Here is an 18,522-nt window from a genome sequence, read left to right as displayed (position 1 = left end):
ATCTCCTATGTTCTGAGGATCAAATGGAATATCTACAAAATGGCTGGCATCCAGGAGGCCCTTCATAAGCGCTTATTTCCTTCCTTCCTTCCCCTCGGTCCCAGTAAATGTTAGTCTGGACCTTGTTTGTGAACTATCACCATGGTGCAAGCCTCGGTTTGGGGGAGATATTGGACTATCACATGTCTGGGAAGATTTCCCTTCAAATTGGTCAGCTCTCCCAATATACTGGTTCTGTTCTCCCAAGGGCGTCTGGGTCACACCCATTCTATCAGCAAAGCGAGACCTAGGTGTTCGGGCTTCCTGAATCATTTATTTGATATGAATTATTTCCTATACCTAGTAAGGACATTCTACTCAATATTCATCAGTTCATAAAATATGTGAGGCCCTGTTGGAAACCCTCCTAAATCAATCAACAGGCATTTATTAATCAGTGCCTACTATGCGCCGGCACTGGAGACTGAGTAAAAGGGAAGAATCCCTCCTCTCAAGGAATTTGCATCAGAAGGTCCTCCTTTCTCCCTCTTCAGGTCCTATTCCTTCCTCCTTATTAATAAATCCTGCTAATTGTGGGTGTCAGCCCAAGGCTCTGTGCTGAGCACCCTTCACTCCATATTATCTCAGTGCTTTCATCAGCTCCCATGAGTTCAATTATCATCTTTAGGCAGATGAATCTCAAATCTACATAATAAAGCTCTAGTTTCTCCCCCGAGTCACATCTTATCTCCCATTGCCCCTTGGACATCTCACACTGAATGTCCTTGCAAGACACCTCAAAGTCAACATGTCCAAAAAGATTCACTTTCTGGCCCCAACCCTCCCCGCTTGGGGACTTCCTGGCCGGGGCTGGGAGGACACCATCACCCTCGCAGGCACCCGACCCTGCTCTCCTACATCCCACCCATGTCCAAATTCTGTGATTGACTTTCATGCTGTCCCTCTTACCTTAACCGGCACCAGCCCACCTGGCTAATGCAGCGGGCTGCAAATGGTTCCCTGCACTCTAATCCATTCTCGATTAAGGACTGGGTTTTTCTAAAGCCTAACCAGATCTCCCTCTCCTGGGGATGTCCCCCGTTTCTTTGTGTCCAGTGTTTGGCCGAGTTCCTGGCACACAGTAAGCACTTACTTACAAAACAAACATTGGTTGGCCGACTGACATTCTTAACGAGAATGGAACCCTCCCTCCCCGATTTCTCTTTTTTGATTTCGATCCCGCTAGGCATTTATCGCATTTAAGCTGGAGCTTCATCCTCCTCAAATAAATGCCCCCCTTCTAGTTACTCCAGCTTTGCGGGGTCCGCCTCTGGCCCGCGTTTCTGCAAATCCCCCCGCCCCGCCCCCAGCACACACTTCGGTTGCAAAGGGCGGTCTCCCTGTATCTCCAGAGTAACTTAGCACAGAGGAGATGCTTGTGATAAACGTGTCAAACGGAACAGCTGGAATTAGGCAGCAGGGCAAAATCAGAGTAACTGATGGGGGGCAGGGGGGGGGGGGGGAAGTGAGGGCAGTAAAGGAACTTCCTGCAATTAAAAGCCAGGCTGCCCGGCGGGTGGACGGAACCAAATGGAGCTGTTGCATTAGCAGCTGGAAGAGGTCTCCGAGGTCCCCCAGAAACCACGTATTCATCTTGCAGATGAAGGGAGGGAGGATGCCTAGGAACACATTGCAACAGCAGCCCGAAAAGAACGGGGCAGGAATGGGGGCGGGGAGACCCAGATTTTAAACTAGGAGGACGCAGAGCCGGACAGGGCAAAGGCGCGGTGGTGGGTGTTGAGAAAAGCAAAGCCCGACCGTGCGGGGGCCAGAAAAGGGCCGGGGTCGTGAGGAGTGCCCGAAGGGCCGGGCTGAGCGGCGGGCGGGGGTGTATGTAGGTCGGCAGCTGCGAACTCCCGCCCCTCTGCGGCTGGCGCCAGAGACGCCTCCTCCGCCGCGCCTCGTAGCACAGACCCCCACGTGGAATCCCCGGGAGACGCGAAGGGAGTCGGCGCTTAAAGGACTCAGCGAGAGGCGCGGCGACCGGCCCTCTTTTTTCATTGGCCCATTCGGATAACGGACGGCGTAGCTAGCCAATCCCATCTCGAGAAAGGTTGGCCGGGGCCTGCCTGTGTTATAACCGCGGGGTGCAGAGCGCATGCGCGTGAGGAAGCCCGTTCCGGGCTTTCTCCTGCGGGGTTGTGCGAGGCCGCGAGCTTAAGCCCACGCTCCTTTCCTCCCCTGCGCATTTACGGGCCTGGACAGGCCTTTCCCTTGACCCACCCTCCCTCCCCCCCACCAAGCCCCAGTCGCGGGCTCTGCAGCCCCCTGACAGCCACCCCCCGGCTTCCTCTTCCCGAGCCTTGGCTCGTACTCCTACCCTGCGTCTGCAAAAGCCCTGGATCCTTGGAAATTGCCTTCCGTATCCCCACCCACCTTTTCCTTAATTCCCTAATTGAGGAAACCGTTCCTGATTAACTCCCCGGGGACCTCAGCCTCTCCAGTCGCTTCAGAAAAGCCGGCCAACCCACTATCGGCACAACCACTATAGTAAACAGGCTGCGGGTCTGGGGGCACATCGTTGTATTGGGGTGACGGAAGGCTCCTACACAGTAGGAGGTGCTGATGTCTCGGGCAGCCCCGAGAACCCTGTACACTATACATACGTACCCTACCCCAATCCCCCAATCGTGGACGTCCCCAGCCTGGGGGTCCCAGACTATGGAGGAGCTGGGGGGGAGGGCTAAGGCAGCTTGGCTGGAGGAGTTACGGGTGGGAGCCCCAGCCAGCTCCCACTAAGTAGGGCTGGCTCACAGTGGTGGGAGGGAGAGGCAAGGCCTCTCCCCGGGCCCCAACCCCTGGAGTCGGGGGAGAGCAAGGAAAAAGACTACGATGAGAGTCAATAAATAAGCCCAAGATGGGCAATAAGTAGGGAAGAGGAGAGGTCCCGAGTCCAGGAAGGACGCCGTTAGTGCGGGTTCCGTGTCCCTTCAAGTCTCTGGCTGGCACACCCTCTCTCAACGGAGTAGTGACCCTCAATAGTTAAAATGGCCACTAGGGGGGGCTTGAGAGGGGGAGGTCACAAGCAGAGGAGCCTTAGGGGGCAGCTGGGGCTTCTCCACGTCGACCCTCTTCAGAGCTCGTCCCCTGTATCCCTCAGGCCGGCCAAGGTACAGAGGGTACCTTCCATGACCCCCAGAATATCTTGAGGTTCCCACTGAGGGGACGCGAGTCAGCAGGCCCGGAGGGCCCCGGTGTGGAGAGGGAGAGAGACCCCGGGTACCTCCAATCCCGAGGCGGGGAGCAGGGGCAGAGAGGGGGGGGCGGGATGGGGCTGCGCACTTGCCATCAGGGGGGATGTCCAGGCGGAGGGGAGGGGTGCAGTCACGGGGGAGTGGGGAGGAGCCAGAAAAGAGAGTGTGGGCTGGCTCTGGAGGGGGGGCTCGGGGCTGCCCCCGGGCAGCCAAGGGGAGAGGGGCACAGGGGCTAGTTGGGGGCAGGGGGTCTGTCCCCTTCCGGGGAGGCTGGGGAGCATGGAGGTAGCGGAGCAGCTCCTCTAAGGTGGTCACTTCCACAGCCTGACCAGGACAGCCGGGCGGGGGCGGCCTCACCAGCACCCTGGGGGCGGGGCCCGAGCCGCCTCGGGAGGGCGCCGAGCTGTCCGCCGCGTTGTTCCCGTTGTGGTTCCACTCCCAGGGCCCCTGCACTGCTTGGAGTTTCTTGACTGGAAGCTCGGGGGTGGACTCGGGGGTGGGCAGGCAGGCCAGCTCTGGGGCCGGCATGGCCTCGCTGGGGGGGAGGAAGGTGGTGTAGAGCTGGGGCACGGCGGGGGAGTCCCCGTCCTTGGCGGGGGGTGGGGCGTCGGGACCCCCACCGTGCAGCCGGGCCAGACTTCGCAGGGAGAGGGGCCGGGGCAGTCCGGGGCTCTCGGCCTCCTTGTTTCCCCTGGGATTGCGGCGATAGGCTCGGCGGCAAGCACAGGAGACCAGGAACCCGGACACGGAGGCCCCCAGCGCGAAGGCCGCGGCCACGCTGGCCAGGAGCAGCGGCACCGGGACCGTGGCGGGAGCTGAGGCTGGGGGCGGGTCTCGGCGGACACCTGGGGGCACAGAGAGACCGTTGGAGGTGGGAGCCGAAGAGAGGGAAAAGGCGGGTCGCTGAGGAGCCGTGTGCTCTGGAAGTCCTCCCTCGTGCTGCAGCCTCGGCCGCCCTCCCGCCCCCCGCAGGCTCGGGGCCAGCTCCTGCGCCCACAGCCACACAGAGCTGAGGGGTCCCTGGGCCCTGGTCCTGCCCCCCGCAGCCATGCTGAGGACACCTTCCGGACTCTGTCCATGCAGAGCGGGGAGGCAACCAACAGAACGGGATTAGTAAGGGGCCAACCCCAGCCACTAAGCCGTTAAAGTCCTTGGGATGCAGCAACCCCCCAACCCCGAGTCCCTCCGTACCTGCCTTACCCTCTAGGTGAGCCCGAAGAGTGGAGGGCGGGGACCAGGGGTGGGCATCATTGGGGGGACTGGGGGCCTCAGGGGGAGGGCTGGGACCCAGAGGCTCTGGTGACAGAGACCAAGTCAGAGCCAGTGAGGTCCCGACTCTCAGTCACGTTCCCCAGAACAGTTCAACCCCTGGATTACCCCCCTCCTCAGCAACCTCCCAAACCAGGCGGGAAGAGCTGCTGACACTCCCTGGTGGCCACCCCCACCCTCCCAACTGCGATTCTGGGGAATAAGGAAGTGTTAAGCAAGTGGAAGACAAGGTTATGTCCGACTGGAGAACTCACCGTAGGCAGAATCCCCTGGCCCGGAGTGACTCCCAGTGGCCCCATCTGTGAGGAGAGAGAAAAAGGCAAGGTGAGGGGGAGAGACGGAGCTGGGGGCTTAGAGGTCAAGAGCTTGACCCCAGAGACTTGGGGAAGAGGTAGAAAACGACAGAAAGGGGGAGAGGGTGTGGGGGCACAGCTGGGATACAGTCACAGCCCTGTCAGGATGGGTTGAGCACAGCTCCCCCTTACCATGGCAGTCTCCCTGATCCATGACCTCCTCGTCCCCATCCTGCTCCAGGTCAGTCCTGGGGAGGAAGAAGAGAAGTTCAGCTCGAAACTCAGGCCTGCTTCCACTCCTGCATTCAGCTCCCCAAGTTCCCTTCACCCCAGGTCCCCAGAAGAGGGGACCCACCAGACACTCACCAGCCGGGTCCCCTGACATCCACGCAGCCTTTGAAGCTTTCCCACCCACAGTAGGGGTCCTGAGAGTCGAGACAGCTTCTGGGGAGGAAATGAGTCCCACAGGTTTGGGGAGGAAGCAGAGGGCAGGGCTGTGTCTGATCCCTTTAAAAGTAGTATGTCCCATACTGCGAACTCCCCTCCAGCTTTGTGACCTGCCCGTCACATCTCCCACCCTCCCAAAGTGGCCTCTTACTGCTCTCCACCTAAAATACATTCTCTTGGTCTTCCCATCCATCCTCCTAATTCCCGCCCTCAGGCCCTTCCAGCCGCATCCATGTCACCGTTCCCTGCTCCTCACCTCTGACAAGCCCCATGCCGGGTACACCGACTGAGAGGCACGTGGACCACACAGCCCGAGAAGGCTACGAAGAGCCTGTGGCCGTCGGGATCCAGCTCCAGCCCAAGAACCCGTCGGGCCAACTGTGCTGAGCGCTTCCCGCCACACCTGGGGGGGCGGAGGGGGGAACTTAGCCGAGAGCCAACAGTGGGAGACAGAACGGAGCCCGAGAGGTGCGTTGTGCCTTCTGGGTGGGGCCTCCCCCAGTGGAGAATCCTCCTCCTTCCCACCAGTGACTTCCAGTGAAACCTCCTTTACTAGCTGCTTCTCAAATCAACCGAGAGAGCACCTCCCAGCTGGCCTGTAAACCGCTAAGAGCTCTACAAAAAAGCGGCTCTTATCGTGGCCAGGCCCTCCCGCAGTCTCTGGGGACGGGATCCAGGGTCCGCCTTCTTAAACCCAGGCCTTCCCTCTCCAGCTCCACTGATGGGTCCTGCAGCTAAACCCAGGGATAAAAACAGAACATGGCTTCCAAAGACCTCACCGGGGAGAGCTGTAGGTATCAATCTCCTCCAGCAAGATGGGCTCAGTGTTCCCACGCCCCCCTCCGGGGGGGAGCACCTTCAGGACCGTCCCATCTTCAGTCCCCAAGAAGAGGACAGTGGTGTTGCCATGGCGACCAGCTGTTCCATCCACAGCCACCTGGGTCAGCAGGGCTCTGGAAAGATACCGCTCCCAAGTCAGTAAAGGGACTGGAGATGCTCCTGCTAGGGAGTCCGCCCTCCCCAGTGACTGCACCCAGAGATGCACTGAGGTCCACCAAGACTAGAACCCGTTTCCCAACTCCAGGAGGGCTCCTTTCATTACAGGACATTAACTCCCTCTATCTCTGCAGCTCTCCTCCCCAAGTCGACTAGGGCTGGGAGTCCCTTTCCTCTCCTTTCCCGAGACTGGGGTTGGCTCTCCAGACTCACGTCACCTTATATGCCTCCATCTCCTGACTGCTTTCCCCTTGGGAGTCACATTTGCCAGGGCTAAGCCAGGAGCCACCCTCCTCACCTTGCCCTCCTCCCTCTCCCCAACCTCGCCCCTTCCCAATCCCTCCAAGTCTTCCTACCCCTGGATACCTGCCAGTTCGAGTGAGAAGGGGCCGGTGGGTGGCGGGGGGCACAGCGGGATCCAGAAGAGGGTGAGCCTTGATGAAAGTCAGGACTTCGTCAGGGAGATCCCGGGAAGAAGGAAATGAAGCCGCTCTACCCAGCCCTGCACAGGACCCTGGCCTGAGGGACACATGGAGGGCAGTGCTCAGGGTCCGGGGCGATCCTGTAGCGTTCCCTGGATACCTCTCTGGTCCCCTCACTGAGATCCTCCTGCTTGCTTCTGTCCCCCCCATTGCTTCTGTCCTCAATCCCATCCCTGCAACTTGGGAGCCACGGAGCTACCTACAACCTCTCTCTGCTCCCAAATCAGGCTCCCCCCTCGTGTCCTCTGTCCTTAGATTGGAAGATCTCTCCCCAACCAGTGCTATTCTCCAACTAGCGGCTGGATGTTTCCTAGGTGACCCCATGGACATCTCAGACTTACAGAGATGAATTAAATATCTCCCCTACACCCACAAACATACCTTGACCCTCTTTCCCAGACTCCCCTAGCTGTGCCAAGAGTCCCATCATCCTCCTGGTCAATCCCCTTCCGCTCTCTCCCCTCCCTCCCCATCCCACCCTTCCCATCCAGGCATTGAGGACTGCCATCCTCTCACCTGGGCCGCTGTACCCTGACTGGTTTTTTCCTCTGTAACCAATCCTCTATCTAGCTGCCCAAATCATATTCCTAAAGCACGGGTCTGACCCTGATGACTTTTCTGCTCAAAAATATTCAATGGCTCCCTACTGCCTCTAGAACAAAGCATAAAACACTGGCTTAGCACTTAAGGCCCTTCAGCACTTGGCTCTAACTTCTCCACCTTAATTTGAGATAACTTCCCTTTGCAGGCACCAGATTCCAGCCAAACAGGACTGTGTCCTGCTCCTGGTCTTGGCTCCTGGTCTCCCACCTCTGGGTTAATACAAGCTCTCCTTCAAGGCTGGAATTGCTTTTTTAATCTTAGTCTTTCAAAAGCCTTCTCTTCTTTCAAGAAAGCTCGAGGGGGCCCTTCTTCCCAGCAACCTCTCCTATGATCTCTAGTCTTTCGGGCCCCTGGTTCTCCCTCCAGACTCAGATTTACCTAGGATTTTTATCTGGTATTTCTTGAGCGTTCGTTTATTATGTTCCAGCCCTACCCCTTCCACCCCAATAGAACATAACCTCTTTTCTTTACCCCTCTTGCCCAGAGCTTTCCCCATGGTAGATACTTAAAAGTTGCATGAATTGAACAGACACTGACCCATCCCCACTGAAGCTGCCCATCAGTACCTGGGGGAGGGGACCCTGTCCTCAGGCACAGGAGTCCAGGCTCCATCTGGGCTCCTCTGCTCCTTGAACTTGCCCTCAAATCCATGTTCAACGTCATCCAGGTAGAAGGCACAGACAGCAGAACCAGGGATGCTACAGGGGCCAGGGAAGCGTGGGACAGAACCCTATGAGCTGGGGCTGGAGAAAGCAAGGCATCCCCCTCCCAGGAAACAGAAGCCACCACCTTGCTGGGCAGGAAGCCTTCAAGGAGGGAAAGGGGTCTGGGCTGCAGAGGGGCCGTTCCTGCCCAGGACAGCTCCTCCCTCCGCCCTCACCGCTGACCGAGGGGGCCCACCGTGCCTGGGAGGGACCGGCCCTGCCGGCCGTTGGCCAGCCCTCCCACGCCCACCTCACATGCCTCCCAACCTGTTGGTCTGCGTGGTGAAGACCCCGAAAAGAGCAGGGCGGCCGTGCAGAGGGACCGGCCCGGTCAGGGCCTGCAGCGCGTCGAAGTAGAAGGTGGAGTCCCCCGGCACAGAGCAGTTGAGCCGAAGCTTCAGAAAAGACGTCCAGTGTCGGTCCAGGGCCCGGGGGGAGCCGCCGACGTCCCGCTTACACACGCGGGCCACCCGAGAGAACTGCACCTGGGGGGGCAGGGGCACACGTGCTGGGGGCGGGGCAAGGGGGGCTGGGAGTGAGCCGCGCCCTCCTCCCCTCCGCAAGGTCGGGTCCTCTGCTCACCCGTCCCAGCCGAGCGTCCTCCACAGAGACTTCTCGGAAAAAGAAGTAAACGTGGTCCCTGTGCTCCACGGCATGGACAAAGTGCGGCTCTGGGGAGGGAGCGGTGAAACGGGGAGTGTCTAACAGGTCTCTTCCAACCCCCCCCCCCCGGCTCCTGGTACCTGCTGCCCCCCCCCCCCGGCTCCTGGTACCTGCTGCCCCCCCCCCCCGGCACCCTTCCGGGACTCCTGCTCCTCCCCAGCCCTCCCCAGCCCTGGTCCCCCCTGACCTCGGAGCCACTTGGAGTCGTACTTGGCGGAGCGGAGAGGGGGCTGGGGGCCGAAGCTCCGGTAAACCACAGCGTCGCTGGCCTGAAAATCTGCGGCCGTGGCGGAGTAGAGGCTGCCCTCTGGGGGGGCACCCGCGGTCACCGAGGGCGGGGGAGAAGGAGGGAGATGGGAGGTGAAGTCAGGGGAGGCCGCGGGAAGGAAGGGACTGGGCGGGCCAGACCCGGCCCCTCCTCCCTCTCCCAGCTTCTTGCTCCCTCTTCCCGACCCTGAACCCAGGGCCACGGGCCTCCTGTGTCCCCATCTCCTGGCCTCGGCCGAGTCAAATCCCAGCTGAAACCCGCGTCCCGCTGCCCGTCCCCCGCGCTCCTGCCGTCCCGCTCCCCACTCTGGCCAAGGACGCCTGCGGGCGTCTCCTCCTCGGGCAGTGAGCTCCTCAGAGACCGGACTGCCCCCGCCCCCCGGCGCTCAGCCCAGCGCCCGGCACACAGCAGGCGCTTAATAAATGCTTGCTAGCTGTCTAATGAACAGAAGGGAGGGGGTCTCAATGAAAGCACACGGGAGGGGGCGCCGCGGGCCTCGGGGGGCGCCGCGGGTCTGGGGGGGCGCCGCGGGTCTCAGAGGGGGCGCTGTGGGTCTCGGGGGGCGCTGTGGGTCTCAGAGGGGGCGGGGGCTCATCGGAGTGACGGGTCTGCCCCACGTTGGAGTCGCACATTCTCCCCTGCTCTCCCCACCCCCGCACTTCTCCTTCCGGGGAATTCTCCACTCATGCTCAAAATTCCCGAGGGGGTAGAATGACAAAGAAGGGGGCTGGTGGGGGCTGGGGGGGCAGAAGGGGCTTAGTGCCTCTCAATTCACCCACCGCTCCATCACTTTTTACCTGCAAAGATGGCGACAGTGGACTGTGTGGCATCAAAGGGGCAGCGAGCTTGCCCACTCAGCTCCTCGCCCTCCTGCTGCAGGGAAGAGATCTGGGGGGGACAGGGAGACGTCACCCTGAGGTCCTTGGGAACCCGAAGGCATCGTCCTCATCTTCCTGGTCCTACTTGGGCCTTCTTCATTCTGCCCCGCCCCTCCCCTCCATGGCCTCCTGGGCCTCCTCCATCCAACACCCCAACATCCAACCCTGTCCTTGGGCTCGTCCCTCCCCTTCTCTACTGTCCATGAACACGTCCCTCCGTACCACGCCCCCCGCCTGTAACCCCGTCCCCCAACTCCCGTACCCCATAGCTGCGGCACATGGGGCTGAATGAATTTGTCCCGCAGGCAAGGAGGGTCCGGGAGTCCCGGGGAACGAGGACACGGATGTAGTTGTAGCACTCGTCCTAGGGGCCCCAGGAGGTGGGGCCAGAGGTCAAAGGTCACTGGAGGCAAGAGGGGGCCGGGCATTCTGGGATCCCCAAGGACAGGAGAAGGGCCGGGACGGGACATGCCAAGCATGGCTCCCTTTGGGTGGTTTCCCCCGTGTTCTGGGAGAGGAAGGAGAAGACAGGGCTCGGGAGAAGAGGGCGTGGGGCCCGGGGACACAGAGCCCGCCTCCCGGTCCCTCGCCCCATCCCTCACCCTCAGCTTCCCTCGCACGGCGCAGTTCTCCACGTCCTGACTCCTCCATGTCAGATACTGATGGAAGGGGGGGAGAGGTTTGTGAAGAAGGGGCCGCTCCTGGAGCCCGAGCCCCCTCCCCGCTGCCGGACTCCGGAACCGGCCGGCCCTCGCCCCTCACCTTGTCTGGGACCAGCCCTTCCCAGTCTTGAGCTTGAAGATCAAAGGAGAAAACATGATCCCTGCGGGCGCAAGGAGGGGAGGGGTCAGAGGTCGCTGTCCAATGCCCCCCCCACGTGCTTGGCCAGGGTCACCCAGGCGACCCCCCCGACAAGCCCCATCACGGTCGTGTCCTGGGCCTGCGCCCGTGTCTGCTCGTGCTCCCGGGCGCTGCGTCTGTGCTCAGGCCGTGCATCCCTCACTTACCGGGCGGCCACCAGCAGCGTCCGGTTCAGGATCAGGAACCGCTGGAAGTCCAGACCCAGCTCTCCCGCCACAGCATCGTCCTCCAAGCCCCGGAACCAGGAGAGGGGCGGCAGGCCTGGCGGGGGAGGAGCGGGAGGGAGGACCAACGTCTCACGGGGGGAGGGGGAGGCAGCTAACCCCCTCCCCCAAGAGAGCAGCTCCTTGGTCACCAACCTACTCTTCAGGCTCGTCATCTACCACTCCCCTCCCCCTCCTGGCTTCCGCCCCCGTCCCCTCAGCGACAATGTTTCCCACCATTGCCACGTGTCCAGATCCCAATCTTCCTCCTAGTCAGACCGAATCCTGGCTCCTCTATTATGACCCTTGGCCCCGGACTCCCCCCAGCACTGTCTGTCCCCCCGCGCTGTCTGTCTGTCCCCCCGTGCTGTCTGTCTGTCCCCCCAGCACTGTCTGTCTGTCCCCCCGTGCTGTCTGTCTGTCCCCCCAGCACTGTCTGTCTGTCCCCCCGTGCTGTCTGTCTGTCCCCCCAGCACTGTCTGTCTGTCCCCCCGTGCTGTCTGTCTGTCCCCCCCGCACTGTCTGTCTGTCCCCCTGTCTGTCCCCCCCGCACTGTCTGTCTGTCCCCCCGCGCTGTCTGTCTGTCCCCCCGTGCTGTCTGTCTGTCCCCCCGCGCTGTCTGTCTGTCCCCCCGTGCTGTCTGTCTGTCCCCCCGCGCTGTCTGTCTGTCCCCCCGTGCTGTCTGTCTGTCCCCCCAGCACTGTCTGTCTGTCCCCCCGCGCTGTCTGTCTGTCCCCCCGTGCTGTCTGTCTGTCCCCCCAGCACTGTCTGTCCCCCCAGCACTGTCTGTCTGTCCCCCCAGCACTGTCTGTCCCCCCAGCACTGTCTGTCTGTCCCCCCGTGCTGTCTGTCTGCCCCCCCCGTGCTGTCTGTCTGTCCCCCCGTGCTGTCTGTCTGTCTGTCCCCCCCAGCACTGTCTGTCTGTCCCCCCCCCCCGTGCTGTCTGTCTGTCCCCCCGTGCTGTCTGTCTGTATGGCTCATTGGTGATTAAGGGTCGCTGCTGTGTCCAGTTGCCCGACTTTTAGTTTTTCTCCTCTCCCGGGGGACAAAGTCCCTTAAGGAGACCGGTCACGGTCATTCTCTCCCCCAGCATTTAGCCCAATGTTCTCAGTAAATAAGTGATTACTGATGGATATCTGGAGCTAACCTGGAGACCGCCCTGGTCAGACGAGGGAGAGGATCTGAATGGGGACCTGGGATTCGGGGGGCGGCACCTGAGTCAGCCAAGGGTCAGTGTGGAGGAGAAGGGCGGGTGCCACTTACCTTGGAGGTCAGAGGTTGCCAGGGGGAGGGGATCCTGGGGGAAGGTGGCCCCGGTGCAGGGAGTGGAGAGCAGCAGGAACAGGAGCGGCAGAGGGGTGAGGGGAGGGCCCCGGGGCATCCTGGGCAGGCCAGCTCAGGCCTCAGGTGGCACTCTCTCACCCATATGTCAAGCCTAAGAGAGAAAACAGAAGAGTGAGGGGAGGGGGCTGGACTCAGTGGGAGCCTTAGAGCCAAGGGAGCGGACACCAGGGCTGTTTGTTTTCTATATTTTGGGATATGGACACGACTCCTCCTTGGTCTATCCCCAAGGGACCCCAGAAGGGGAGGAGATCCTTCCCCACACCTGTCCCACCTGTGCCTGTCACTGTCACTCAAGTTCCATCTGGCCCAACAGGCACAAACCGGCTACGGCAGGAAAAGACAGACCCAAGTTATGACCTCAGGTAAGGTCAGGACATGTCCCTCCCCCTCCCTGCTGGTCCCTCGGTTCCTCTCTCTGGGTCCCTTGGCTTTCTCTGATTGACTCCCCTCATCCCCCACCCCGTCCATCAAACCTTCCCTGTTATTATTAGATGCTGGGGGGGGGGGTGTTGAATCCTCGCATTATAAATAGTAGTTCCTGAGGACCATTTGAGGGAGAAGGAGCTCTGCTCTTCCCCTCCCCTAACAGCCCTTCCTCAGCGTAGTGAGCGTGTGTGTGAGAGGGAGACACTGTGACCACTTCTCATCCCGGGTCCACAAAAGGCCATTTGGACCTTCAGGTGCGCCCATGGTCACTCAGGGACTGGCAGGGGAGCTGGGGGTCGCTGCCCTGACGCAGACGCCGCTGCCCAGGACTGAAGGTTCACAACAGGACGGAGGACCGTCTTAGCCAAAAATGCATCTGCATTGAAGCCAAACTGAAGTCTATATTTAGTTCTGGCTGCAGCTGTCTCCCCAGACCCCCTCCCTTCCTCCTCTCCCTGGCCCCCCTGACCCAGTATATTGGCCTTTGGGGGGAAGCACCCCCCGTGGGGAGGAAGGGCTGGCCGGCCTCCTCTTCTCCTTTCCCTCCAGATCAGGCTGCCTCTGAAATTAACATATAAATAATTCAGCCGGCAGCGAGCCGGAGTCAGGGGGAGAGATGGATGGGGTGAGGGTGGGAGATGCGGGGAAGAGAAGATGGCCCGACGGGGCTCTGGACGGGGGATGGAGGGGGAGGGGGAAACAGTCGTAACTTCAGGCTTTTGCCAGAGACTGCTGCTCTGAAACCTTGGGGGGGGGGAGGCAGGTTACTGAGAGGTGCCCTCCCCAACAGACAAGTATCCTTTCAGCAGATGCAAACATGGACACCTTTACAATTATTCTTTCTCCCCCAGAGATAAGGGCCGGGAATTTTGTTGTTCCAAGATTCCAGCTCCCCTCTTCTGTGCCCCACCCCTCCAGCCAGCTCCCTTCCCAGGAACCCAGGTGTCCCCTCCCTCCCCCTGGAGAGAGTCCCCTCCCCTATATGACATCATCTGGGGGAGTCTAACGTCAGATAGGGACCCCAGAGGGCTCAAGGAGGGGAGGGGGCAGAGACATCTAATGATGACCCCCCTCCCTTGAGAGGAAGGCAGACAGCTAACGACCCCCCTCTTTTCAGGATGCTGCCACCCCCCGGGGAGCTCTCCTGTTGTCCTTTCCTTACTCTCACACCTTTCCTTCTCACCATTATGTTGCCCTTGACAACAAGTAGTATCACCCTGAAATGACTTTGGTCTGTGGGCAAGGAAGAGACCTTCCCTGCTTTCTGGGCCACAGGCCCTTCTGTCACCTCCCTACCAGAAACACCCTTTTGCTTACCTGGAGCAGTGGCTCTTGGGAAGATCTGGTAAGAGGGGAGAGATGAGGGGTCAGCCCCATCCCCCACACTCCGAAGAAACAGGGGAGCCCAGCGAAGGGCAAAGGGCATTGTATGGAAGATGAAGATGTCAAGAGAAGGGAGCAGCAGGTGGGGGACCAAGGACAGAGCGCTGTGGACTGCAGCTTGGCTTGAGAAGCAAAGGGTTGCCAGGCGCTGGCCTCTTGGGGTGCCCTTCCTGCCTGGGAGGTACTGGGCAAAGGGAACACCTGAGGCTACTGGACCGGCCCAGAGGAGATAAAGAAGCGGCCAGGACAAGACCCAAAAAGGGGCCCAAAAGGACCCCTCCTCAATAGAATCCTGCAAATACTTAGCAAAAAAGGCCCAAGCTGGGAACCAAGACAATAGAGGCTTATTTGCATCTCATTTGCATGCTTTCATCTTGAAGCATTCAGCATCCTTCCACTCCCCAGCATCAGGCCAATGGTGGTGCCTCCTAGTCTCCGACAAAGGCCTATTAGCTCCTGTTCCTGTCCTCGAAGAGTCTGCGGAGGCCCCTAATCTCGGCGGCTTTCTGCCCAGGCCGGCTAATGCCCGTCCCCCTAGTTCCCAGGCTTCGTCTGGCTTGGCCTGGCCGGAAAACTGCCTCTGGTTGGCTCTACCCTGCACCTTCACTCTCACCTGCAGGGCCAGGGGAGCCCTCTGCAGCTTCTTGCTGGCATTAGCAGGAGATCACCTCCTGCCGGGGCCTAAAGGGGTTCTTAAAAAACCCTCTCTGCTGGCCCTGACATCAGCCACCCCCACCCTGACCGCGGCCTCTGAGTGCCGTTGTGGCAATATTCGGGGGTGCATGTTGTATGGGGTGGGGGTGGGGAATAATGAGCAAGGTGGGACTGGAGAAGAGGAGGAATCAGCATCCTGAGTCTCTCCACCAGCCAGATCTCACTGGGGCCAAGCTCGCCTGGGCTCACCTCCTGTGGAGAAGAGGAAGCTGGCCCCTCTTCTCGCCTCAGGCTCAAAGCCACCTCTGGGGAGTGGCTGGGGTCCCAGCCAAAGAGTCTGGCAGGAGGGATGTGGGGGGGGTGGGCTCCCACCCTGGGACAATAGCAGGAAACCATCAGCCCTGTAGTCCAGCCCCCTGCCCCCTTCCTTTCAGAGAAGGGGGGCTTTACTGAGGAGGGGCTTAAGAGAACTATACCCTCTCTCAGACATTTCCCCCTCCCTCTCTTCTCTGGTTCTAAATAAACAGTGACTCTACCATTCCCGTCATCCCGGAGCAAGGATAATCCAGGTGTCTAGACCCCTGCATGAAGTGGGCATTGTGCCAACAGATGGAGAAATCTCCTAACTGACCCCCCCTTTCCATCTCTGAAGCTCCAAACATAGAGGCCGGGGGCCGGGGGTGAATGTCTGCTGCCTGGGACTCTGTCCCAGAGCCACGTTAGCGAGAGGAGGGGCTTGGGAGGGGGTGCCTGTAGGCAGGAGTTGACAGGGGCTGGGGGAAACCAGAGGATAGGCCAGCAGATATAGGGCTTTGGAAGAACAGAGGGAGAGGGGCTGGAGGTAATCTGCGAGAAGGTTTAGGGGAGACGGAACTAAACTGCTAGTCAGCGAGGCCCACAACTGGAGGCTACCATTTCTGCCCTCTTCAGTGGCAACCTAAATAACAAAGTCCGAGGATGGCTTTGGGATTGGGGCTGGGGTCGCAACCCTTCCGGAGAAAAAGGACTTGTCCAAATAGCACCCTCAGAGCCGATTATTCTGAGCTGGGGCCCGGGGTCCCTCCCTCCAGGACGCAAGTCTCCTCTTCCTTAGGAAAGGTGGCTCAGCTAAAAGATATCAAGGTCCAGGAATGACTTCTCTCTCTCCTCTTCCCCCCACCCCCGCCGCCCGCCCTTGCCCATCCCCTCCAAATTTTGGTGCCCCGATTTCCGAAGGTTGAGGTGACACAGGGCTTAGCCCATCGATTCAATTCACTTTAGACATGGCACCCCATTCCCCCCCGATCAGATCTCGGAAATCATATCCCGCCCCCCAATCTGTGTACAGAAGATAATACCCCGAAAAAGCCTCCCAGAAAGTTAGGGTTCAGGGGGCTGCACCAGGGTTCCCTGGTGTCCCCGGGTCTTCGGCTTCCCCAGTCTCATCTAACGCGCGCGCCCCACGATTCCCCGGCACAGCCCGGAGCCTGCCCCCCGCGGCTGGCTGGGACCCCGCCTCGACCGCTCCCCCAGCCCACAGTGCCTGCTCCGCTGCCCTCCCTCCCTCCTACCCTCGGTCCCTGGCCGCTGACCCCGAGCTCCCCCGCGATTACTTGCCCTGGAAGCCAGGTTTGCGGGATGGAGGCGGCGGCCGTGGGCTCGAGAGTCCGGGGCTCGGGGATCCCAGCTTTTGGGGGAACTGGAGCGGGGATCCCGGGGGACAGGAAGAAGGTCTCGAGTTGGGAGGAAGGGGCCGGCGTCCGGGAGCTGGGGTCTCCGGTCGGGCTCCCGGGTTTCGCGAGTCAGGGTTCGAACCGCAGAGACCACTCTGGCCGCGGCTCCGCGGAGGAAAACAATGCGACCGCCCGGAGCTCTCGGCCCTGGCCTCCGCCGCCCCTCCCGCAGGCGGCCCCAACCCCTCCCCTAGTCCCGCCCCTCTCTCCACGTCACCCAATCCTGGCCTAGGAGAGCTGTCAAGAGACCGCCCCCTCCACAGCCCCATGTCCAATCGCAGGGTCCCGCGCTCCGAACACCTATCTCAGAAGAGCAGCTAAGGGTGGGGGGGGCCTGCCCGGGAAGGAGGGAGGGAATCGGAGAGACAGAAAAAACAGAGACCTTCCGAAGGAGAGGGACCCAGGGACTGGGGAGACCGGCCCTTCTCGCAGGGAGAGGCCGGTCGGGGAAAGGATACTTCAGGGAGGGAGGAAGGGACAGTGGGGAGACGAGAGAAAGGCCGGAAAGCTGGGCCCCGGGGCTCTCTAGCTCTCCTCACCCACCTGGCTTTTGTGAAGGCAGACGGGGGCCCGGGAACGGCTGCCCCCGGCTCTTCGGCGGAAAGCGAGGGCCTCCTGATCCTCAGGATCCCCGCCACATTCATCCCCACGGGCCGGCGCTCCTCCTGTCCTGGCTCCGCACGCAGCCCCACAGCCCGACCCAGCCTTCCTCCAAAGACACCTCCCAATCCCCGAGCTGCGCTCCGAAGCCTGGACAAGGGTCCAGGATGCCGCGGCTTGGGGAGAAAGGACGGATGTCTGTGGACCATGAGCACGAGGACCCGATTCAAACTGAAAGAGTGGGAACCAGTTGGAGGGGGAAGGAAGGGTCTCTAATTTCCCTGGGGCTGGGTCAGGGGGGAGCTGGGGTGAGGTGAGGAGAGAAAAAGAAAAAGCTGGACAGGATGACAGGATGAAGCCAGCGGGCAACAGGGTGATGAGGAGGACAGGTAGGAGAGAGGGCTTAATGCAAGCAGCAACACAAGAGACACGGACGCGGGCTCCGAGCTCAGGCTCAGAGGCAGAAAGGCTCGGAAGCAAACCCTCCCCCCTTCCCCCGTCATCCCTCTCCTGGCATAGCCTGACCTGACACTTCTCCCAGCCTGTTCCCCCAGCCCCCAGCCCTTAGTCACCGTAAGCGCTGGATCTGAGAGGCGCTACCATCTCCCCTCAGATGCACCCAGGCATTGGTCCGGTGGCAACGCAGAACACTGCTCTCTCCATCCCCTCTCCACCACACCCCCTACAAAGCCCCTTTGATTCCAGGAATGCTAGCATGGAAAGAGGGAAGGCTCTCTCAGGCATCTTTGTTGTCGTCCCCACCTTGGCGATGCCTGCTCAAGATTCCTTCCTGTGTGGGTTTGGGATGAAAAACATTCTTGAAATTCTGGGGACAGGGGGCAGCTGGGGGGGGCACTGGAATTTTTGACTTTTTTCTCTGAGCTTCCCCCTCATTTCCTAGTCTCTGGAGTGGAGGAGGATGGGCATAGCAGGGTCTGTTCTTCCAGGCAAGACATGGCTAAAGTGGCGTCAGAGTGGGTAGCAATAAGCTGATCAACAAAGGCAGAGAGAGCGCACACATTAGGAGGAAAAAATACCCACAAAGAGAGAGAGCCAGAGCGAAAAATACCAAGTGGCTGAGAAGTAGTTAGCGAGTCAGCCATGCTTTTGCCACGGGCTCTGGATTCATGGAATGGGATACAGGATGAGAGGGACAATGGGGAACCCCGACAAGAGGACCACAAGGAGGAAGTGCAAAGAATGGACTTTTAGGACTTAGCTCTAGCCCGACTTCAATTTAACAGGTCCTTCCTGAGAAACAACGGCTTTGCCTAAGGCTTTACAGTTTACACAAGTATTTTGGCTCACTTGATCATCAAAAAAACGACCCTAGAAGGTAAGTATTTGAGGTTTTATCTCCATTTCACTGGAGAACCGAGTCTGAGAGACATTAAATGACTTGCCCGTAGTTACCCACCTAATAAATGTCAGAAGATTTAAAACCAAGTCTTTTCTCACTCCTAATGGAATGCTTTTTCCACTGAAGGGGAAGAGAATGGGGGA

General features: G+C 60.1%; 1 protein-coding gene across 3 annotated transcripts; it reads right to left on the bottom strand.

Moving 5' to 3' along the window:
• Window positions 1-2,545: 2,545 nt before the first annotated feature.
• On the bottom strand, window positions 2,546-16,592 carry SEMA6C (semaphorin 6C). 3 transcript variants are annotated; one of them, XM_051992685.1, is made up of 19 exons: window positions 16,304-16,592; window positions 12,164-12,335; window positions 10,844-10,958; window positions 10,599-10,659; window positions 10,439-10,495; window positions 10,099-10,200; window positions 9,756-9,846; window positions 8,878-8,997; window positions 8,610-8,698; window positions 8,295-8,512; window positions 7,890-8,021; window positions 6,605-6,757; window positions 6,022-6,195; window positions 5,499-5,645; window positions 5,162-5,239; window positions 4,988-5,043; window positions 4,757-4,801; window positions 4,425-4,529; window positions 2,546-4,078 (listed from the first exon to the last, which is right to left on the bottom strand). In XM_051992685.1, exons 2-19 carry the CDS (start codon window positions 12,279-12,281, stop codon window positions 3,015-3,017), a joined length of 2,925 nt encoding a protein of 974 aa, XP_051848645.1. In that variant the 5' UTR covers window positions 12,282-12,335; window positions 16,304-16,592; the 3' UTR covers window positions 2,546-3,014. The 3 variants fall into 3 exon arrangements, with proteins under 3 accessions (XP_051848645.1, XP_051848646.1, XP_051848647.1); XM_051992686.1 differs by having other exon boundaries at window positions 4,434-4,529; XM_051992687.1 differs by lacking the exon at window positions 4,425-4,529.
• Between the last annotated feature and the right edge of the window lie 1,930 nt (window positions 16,593-18,522).

This window comes from Antechinus flavipes, chromosome 4 (assembly GCF_016432865.1).
Source record: "Antechinus flavipes isolate AdamAnt ecotype Samford, QLD, Australia chromosome 4, AdamAnt_v2, whole genome shotgun sequence".
Classification (NCBI taxonomy): Eukaryota; Metazoa; Chordata; class Mammalia; order Dasyuromorphia; family Dasyuridae; genus Antechinus; species Antechinus flavipes.
The sequence above is the reverse complement of the archived record's forward strand: the minus strand, read 5'-3'. Positions and strand labels throughout refer to the sequence as shown.

Excerpts from the sequence above, each read along its gene's own strand:
- SEMA6C (XM_051992685.1), bottom strand. The coding sequence starts at position 12,281 with ATGCCCCGGGGCCCTCCCCTCACCCCTCTGCCGCTCCTGTTCCTGCTG. Across the intron at positions 10,959-12,163 it reads GGCAACCTCTGACCTCCAAG|GCCTGCCGCCCCTCTCCTGG; the intron begins GTAAGTGGCACC and ends CTCCCCCGCCAG. Across the intron at positions 4,802-4,987 it reads GGATCAGGGAGACTGCCATG|ATGGGGCCACTGGGAGTCAC; the intron begins GTAAGGGGGAGC and ends CTCTCCTCACAG.